The 6870-nt window shown below is 42.4% G+C and overlaps 1 protein-coding gene across 1 annotated transcript; it reads left to right on the top strand.

Annotated features, from left to right (window-relative positions):
• The first annotated feature begins 4400 nt into the window (after positions 1–4400).
• Positions 4401–6383, top strand: FLRT2 (fibronectin leucine rich transmembrane protein 2). Its single transcript, XM_047079731.1, has one exon. It carries the CDS (start codon positions 4401–4403, stop codon positions 6381–6383), a length of 1983 nt encoding a protein of 660 aa, XP_046935687.1.
• Positions 6384–6870: the final 487 nt, after the last annotated feature.

Below are 6870 nucleotides of genomic sequence, written 5' to 3'. Positions count from 1 at the left end.
GAGTTGGGGAAGGTGCGTTGCCATCCAAGTTTTGTTCCTTCTCTCAGCTGGGCTGAGTTTTACCTCTTGATCCACCTTACAACCTGCTTGGTTCCTTGTGCAGCACTTTTTGAATCTCTTCCCTTTCTTGTAACTTTTAATCCTTCAGATCATTACATAGACAGTCTTTGTCCTGCAACGTTTTTCCTGATACCCCAAGGACTAGGTGAGAGCTCCTTACACAGTACCCTAAGTTTAGAACTCCTTATACAGTACTGTAATTCCCTGCTTATTCATTTCTCTCCCCTGACTTAATCAAGCTCATGAAGCCAAAACCCACATCGCTTCCGCCTAAGAGTGTATCTTCATTCTAATGCCCAGGCCAGTAAATATTGGTTGAATAAATGAATGAAAACCATGCTGCATTTTCATGGTTTTTTTTTTTTTGGTGTCCATGGCAAGAAGAATTTTTAGGTTCTGTTTATTAGAAACCTATGTTTGATTTCTTCTATAAAATCAGAATAATAATGCTAACCTTCTAAGGTACTTATAAGATGGTGTAGGTCAGTGATTCTCAATTGGGGGTGATTTAGTCACCCCAGGAGACATATATTTGACAAGGCCTGGAGACATTTTTGGATGTTCATGGAAGCTCCACCACAGAATCATCTGGCCCAAAATATCAGTAGTGCTGAGGTTGAGAAGTTCTGGAGTATACAAAAATGCATAGAACTTGAAAGGTTCAAAGCGATTTTATTTTGCTCTACACGTTGGAGTTCACCTCTTTGGACAACCTAAATATTAATAATTACACAGAGAATAATAGTTTATATTTATTATGTTCTTGTAGGTATCAGGCAACATAAAAGCTTTTCACAAATACTATCCTATTTAATTCTCTCAAGAATACTATGAGATAAGAACTATTATTATTGTCATTTTTCAGGCGAGGAAAGGAAGGCATAGAGTTTAAGATCCTGCAGCTACTCTGTGTCAGAGGTGGGATGAAAAGTCAGGGGCTATGCTTTTGACCATTATACTGTACTGCCTTCTCTATGGATGGAGTCTCCAGCTTAAGGTCTAAAAGGATTTCTGCCCTCAGTATTCGGTAGGAATTCACACTGAAAATATGGAGGAAATTTTAGCCTATTTAATGAAAAAAAAAGTCATCATTGCCTACGTGTTTGTAATTTTACACTTGCACTAATTTGAACAAAGATACAGTATACTGGCTGACATAATATAGGCTGTCGTTGATCCAAGGATTACAACAAATCTATTTGATGTAATTTTGTGGGATTCCGAAGAAGCTCAAAGAAAACCCTGAGAGTTTGTTTTCATTTAGAATTGAACTTGTCATAGCTGATCAACACATGGTGATCTCGATGGGACTTTTCTCCTCTTAAGGTGGATAAGCAGTGACAGTTTGCCCCATGTAATCCTATTAGGAGATTTCTTCGGGACCACATCCTCTTCTTACATAATTATAAAAGAACCACTCGTAAGGAGAGTTCAGAGGCCAGAGAGCAAAGCCTGGGGCAAAGGATTGGCTGATGGGGCTTTTACTGTTCTTACAGAAGACACAGTTCAGGCAAGTGGAAAATCTACAATTTGAAAACATGGTAGTGTCCCGGTCTGTACTGAGTACTTTGCTAAGCTCCCAGTGATTATTAACTTTGAGGCTGTTAGCTGAGGAACTTTCCAAATAAATTCTGTCATCCTCAAGTATCGGCTAATTGTTTCCAGGGCCTTAAAACTTAGACTGTAAACTCAGTTAAGAAACATCTATTCTCTTTATTTAGGAACTTAGAACCCTGGGGTAGCTGGTTTTCTATCTTAGGAAATTATTGTGTGCTACTATCACATGTTGAAGATACTTGTGGAATGCTAAAAAATGTGTTAGGTTCTATCCTTTGGTCTCATTTTCCTGCCTCCTGTGAAGATCAGATGCTAATAACACCAAACAAATATTTCTTCTTAAATAAATCATGTTTTGTAAAAGTGGGCTCCCCTGATCACAAGTAACTTTGTAAGCTCCTACAGGGTATTAGTGCCTGTCATGCAGACATACATTTTCAAGGGTCTGTTGAGGCCAAGTAACACATATGGTGTAACCATTGCACTATTCCACCTCCAAGATGTCATTTATACATAAGATGTCATTTGAGACTGTCTCCGGGGGACAAAAGTGATGAGTATGCCTTATGCTTTCACTCTTCTTGAAGAGTCATTGGGCATCTTCTTCCATTTATTTTATATTTAATAAATTAAAATATTCGAATGGTTAAATGTTACTGTGTTTAGGGCAATGCCTCTCAAATTTTAACGTGCACACCCAGGTTCTTGCTAACGTGCAGATTCTGCCTTTCGAACAATTTCCCAGCTCAAGCTCATGCTACTGGACCAAGATCACACTTGAATAGCTAGCTATTAGGGAGCATTGAGATGGCTTAAAAATTTAAAATCTGAGCTTAAGGATGATGTCAGGCTGATGGCATTAAACTAATTTTCCCTATACTATCCTTGGCTGTATTATAAATTATTCTTTAAGTTATATAGGGAGATTTTTGCTGGGCAAAACATATATTTATTTGTACGTTTTAACAAAGTAAATAATGTTTGATTTTTAATAAAGTATCATATCTCAATCTGTTTTGGCATGGAGAAAACTCCCTATATCTCCCCTTCCCTTTTTTAAGGTTTTTGAACAACAAAACATGAATTTTACTCTTTCAGGTCATCAGTGGCATTTTTTTAGGTGGTTCACAATTTTTTTTAAGTTGTAGAACAAATTTACAATATCCTTGACAGTTAAACAGCATTTGTGGTGTTTTTTTTTTCTTTTTAATTATGTTTCTAAAGATAGCTAAGGGAACAATTTCAAATAGTTCCTCTGTGCTTCTAGATATGAGTTGTTTCAATTTCTGTCTTTTGGTGAGAATTAAGAAACTCATAGCTTGCCATGTCCTGTCATGTTGGCTTATTTTGTAAGGAAATAAAATCTGGCACCTTTCAATTATCTGCTTTACCTCTCTGATCTAAAAACAGATGGAACACATTGTAGAGCAGGGAGGCATGATTACTATCTGTGTATTGCCTTGACTTCCCCAACTGGGTCTTCTATCGTTTCAAAGTGTGCTAAAGGTCTTTCTTTAAAGCAGGAAAAAAGGGGTGCCTGGGTGGCTAAATTGATTAAGCATCTAACTCCTGGTGTCAGCTCAGGTCTTCATCTCAGAGTCATGAGTTCAAGGCCGGTACTGCTCTCCACTCTGGACGTGGAACCTACAAAAAAAAAAAAAAAAAGGTAGAAATAAACACAGATGGGAGGAAGGGGGTGGTGTTGAAAAATACCTTATTCCCAATCATGAGTGTGGCAACTCTCAAATCTGTACCTAGAGGTCCCGAAAGAGGGAATAAATACACATGTATTATGAACTGGAGTTTGGTCTTTCTCCTTAGTACCTTGAGGGTAAGCTGTTTTGATGGAAGACAAAGGTGAGGAGAGACGAAAAATGGGGAAGAAAAAAAATCTCTTTGACTTCACGCGTGCTTCTGTGCATTGTGTTTATTCCTCTTCCTTAGGGCATTAGATCAAAAGGACACATCTTTTTAAATGACCTCAGCAGTGCCTATTTTGCATTTAGAAAAGGCTTCACGTTTCTTCTCTCAAGTGGTGTTAGGTACTCAGTCATTTGTTTCATCTTGAAAGAAGATGTGACCAGTTGGATTTGTAGGTAACCATCATTATTGATTCAGTGGATTCAGCAGTGTGCCTTTTGTGCCCTTTCTATTTGGATATTCAAACAGATATTTAAGAGACGGTACTGATTGGGTTGTTGAAGATAAGGTAATTGAATCGTGTTCCTTTGTTGAATACCTTTTCAACTAAATTATTGTTGCTTAAAACATCATTTAACGCCAACTCTGTGGCCCTGGCCATTTGGTTCTGGCCATAGTGTTCTTAAAAGGCATCTAGTAACCAGAACTTCATCCATCACTATCCTAAACTGACTTTTTTCTCTCTACTTTTCTCTGACAGAGTGCAGATTGAGCTTAACCAAGAAGTTCATAGTCTGATCAACACTGACCTGATCTACAACATCAGAAGGGAGTTCTGCCTGCCCAGTTGGGCCTCTGTTGACTGCAGATAACTCGGCTTCACTCATTGCCTGTGTGGAAAATTCTCCCTATTGATTTTTTGTGTTTTTTTGTTTTTTTGTTTTTGCACATGGAGGACAGTAACAAAGACGGCAACACAGGCTGATAAGAGCAGAGATCACAGGAGAATTCTTTTCTTACAAGGCCCTTGGGACTTTTCCTCTAGTTGGAGTTCTGGACTTTAACAGAGCCCTTTCCAGTCATTTTGGTTTTGTTTCTTGTTACTTTCCCACCACCTTGTATTTTGTTTCCGTACTTCAGAAATGGGCCTACAGACCACACAGTGGCCCAGCCGTGGGGCTTTTTTCCTGAAGTCTTGGCTTCTCATTTCCCTGGGGCTCTACTCACAAATGTCAAAAACCTTGGCGTGCCCTAGCGTGTGCCGCTGCGACAGGAACTTTGTCTACTGTAACGAGCGAAGCTTGACCTCAGTGCCTCTTGGGATCCCGGAGGGCGTAACCGTACTCTACCTCCACAACAACCAAATTAATAATGCTGGATTTCCCGCAGAACTGCACAACGTACGGTCGGTGCACACGGTCTACCTTTATGGCAACCAACTGGATGAATTCCCCATGAACCTTCCCAAGAACGTCAGAGTCCTCCATTTGCAGGAAAACAACATTCAGACCATTTCTCGGGCTGCTCTCGCCCAGCTCTTGAAGCTCGAAGAGCTTCACCTGGATGACAACTCGATATCCACGGTGGGGGTGGAAGATGGGGCCTTCCGGGAGGCTGTGAGCCTCAAACTGTTGTTCCTATCCAAGAATCACCTGAGCAGCGTGCCTGTTGGGCTTCCTGTGGATTTGCAAGAGCTGAGAGTGGATGAAAATCGTATCGCTGTCATATCAGACATGGCCTTTCAGAACCTCACGAGCTTAGAGCGTCTGATCGTGGATGGGAACCTCCTGACTAACAAGGGCATTGCCGAGGGTACCTTCAGTCATCTCACCAAGCTCAAGGAATTTTCCATTGTTCGGAATTCACTCTCCCACCCCCCTCCTGATCTCCCAGGTACACATCTGATCAGGCTCTACCTGCAGGACAACCAGATCAACCACATCCCTTTGACAGCCTTCTCAAATCTTCGCAAGCTGGAACGCCTGGACATATCCAACAATCAACTGCGCGTGTTGACTCAAGGGGTCTTTGATAATCTCTCCAACCTGAAGCAGCTCACTGCTCGGAATAACCCCTGGTTTTGTGACTGCAGTATTAAATGGGTCACGGAATGGCTCAAATACATCCCTTCATCTCTCAACGTGCGAGGTTTCATGTGCCAAGGGCCCGAGCAAGTCCGGGGGATGGCTGTCAGGGAGCTGAATATGAATCTTTTGTCATGCCCCACCACGACCCCTGGGCTGCCCGTCTTTACCCCAGCTCCAAGTACAGCCTCGCCAACGACCCAGCCTTCCACGCTCTCTGTCCCAACCCCTAGCAGAAGCTACGTGCCTCTGACTCCCACCACAGCCAAACTTCCCACGATCCCTGACTGGGATGGCAGAGAAAGAGTGACCCCGCCTATTTCTGAACGGATCCAACTCTCTATCCATTTTGTGAATGACACGTCCATCCAAGTCAGCTGGCTCTCTCTCTTTACCGTGATGGCATACAAACTCACGTGGGTGAAAATGGGCCACAGTTTAGTAGGGGGCATTGTTCAGGAACGCATAGTCAGCGGTGAGAAACAGCACTTGAGCCTGGTTAATTTAGAGCCCAGATCCACCTATCGGATTTGTTTAGTGCCACTGGATGCTTTTAACTACCGAGCTGTGGAAGATACCATTTGTTCCGAGGCCACCACCCATGCCTCGTATTTGAACAATGGCAGCAACACGGCTTCCAGCCACGAGCAGACGACTTCCCGCAGCATGGGCTCCCCTTTTCTGCTGGCGGGCCTGATCGGGGGCGCGGTGATATTTGTGCTCGTGGTCTTGCTCAGCGTCTTTTGCTGGCACATGCACAAAAAGGGGCGCTACACCTCCCAGAAGTGGAAATACAACCGAGGGCGGCGGAAAGACGACTACTGCGAGGCGGGCACCAAGAAAGACAATTCCATCCTGGAGATGACAGAAACCAGCTTTCAGATCGTCTCCTTAAATAACGATCAGCTCCTTAAAGGAGATTTCAGACTGCAGCCCCTTTATACCCCAAACGGGGGCATTAATTACACGGACTGCCATATCCCCAACAACATGCGATACTGTAACAGCAGTGTGCCAGACCTGGAGCACTGCCACACGTGACAGCCAGAGGTCCAGCGTTATAAAGGCGGACAGTAAGACTCTGGAGAACACACACACGTGTGTGCACCGAAAGACACACGGATTACATTTGATAAATGTTGCCCAGATGCATTTGTGCATTTGCATACTCTGTAATTTATACGGTGTACTATATAATGGGATTTAAAGAAAAAAAGTGCTATCTTTTCTATTTCAAGTTAATGACAAACAGTTTTGTAACTCTTTGCTTTTTAAATCTTAAAAAAAAAATAGTTGCTGAAGTACTGTACAGGGTTGTACCATGAGAACCCAATGCCAAGGCTAAGGAGTGATTCTTCCTCATGATGCACATTCACCATTTTACTGTTGAAGCTGTCAGAATAAATTCCTTTCTTATGGTTGGTGGTCAGATGAAAAGGCACATGGAAACGGACTCATCAGGGTAGGCTACACAACATGGGGAAAACAAGGAATGGCCCAGATAGATATCTTTATGCTATTTCTATAC

Source organism: Lynx rufus, unplaced genomic scaffold, assembly GCF_022079265.1.
Source record: "Lynx rufus isolate CCGP_SWC_20201006 ecotype Redwood Valley unplaced genomic scaffold, mLynRuf1.p SCAF_17, whole genome shotgun sequence".
Lineage (NCBI taxonomy): Eukaryota > Metazoa > Chordata > Mammalia > Carnivora > Felidae > Lynx > Lynx rufus.
The sequence above is the reverse complement of the archived record's forward strand: the minus strand, read 5'-3'. Positions and strand labels throughout refer to the sequence as shown.

Coding starts and splice junctions, on each gene's coding strand:
- FLRT2 (XM_047079731.1), top strand. CDS start 4,401: ATGGGCCTACAGACCACACAGTGGCCCAGCCGTGGGGCTTTTTTCCTG.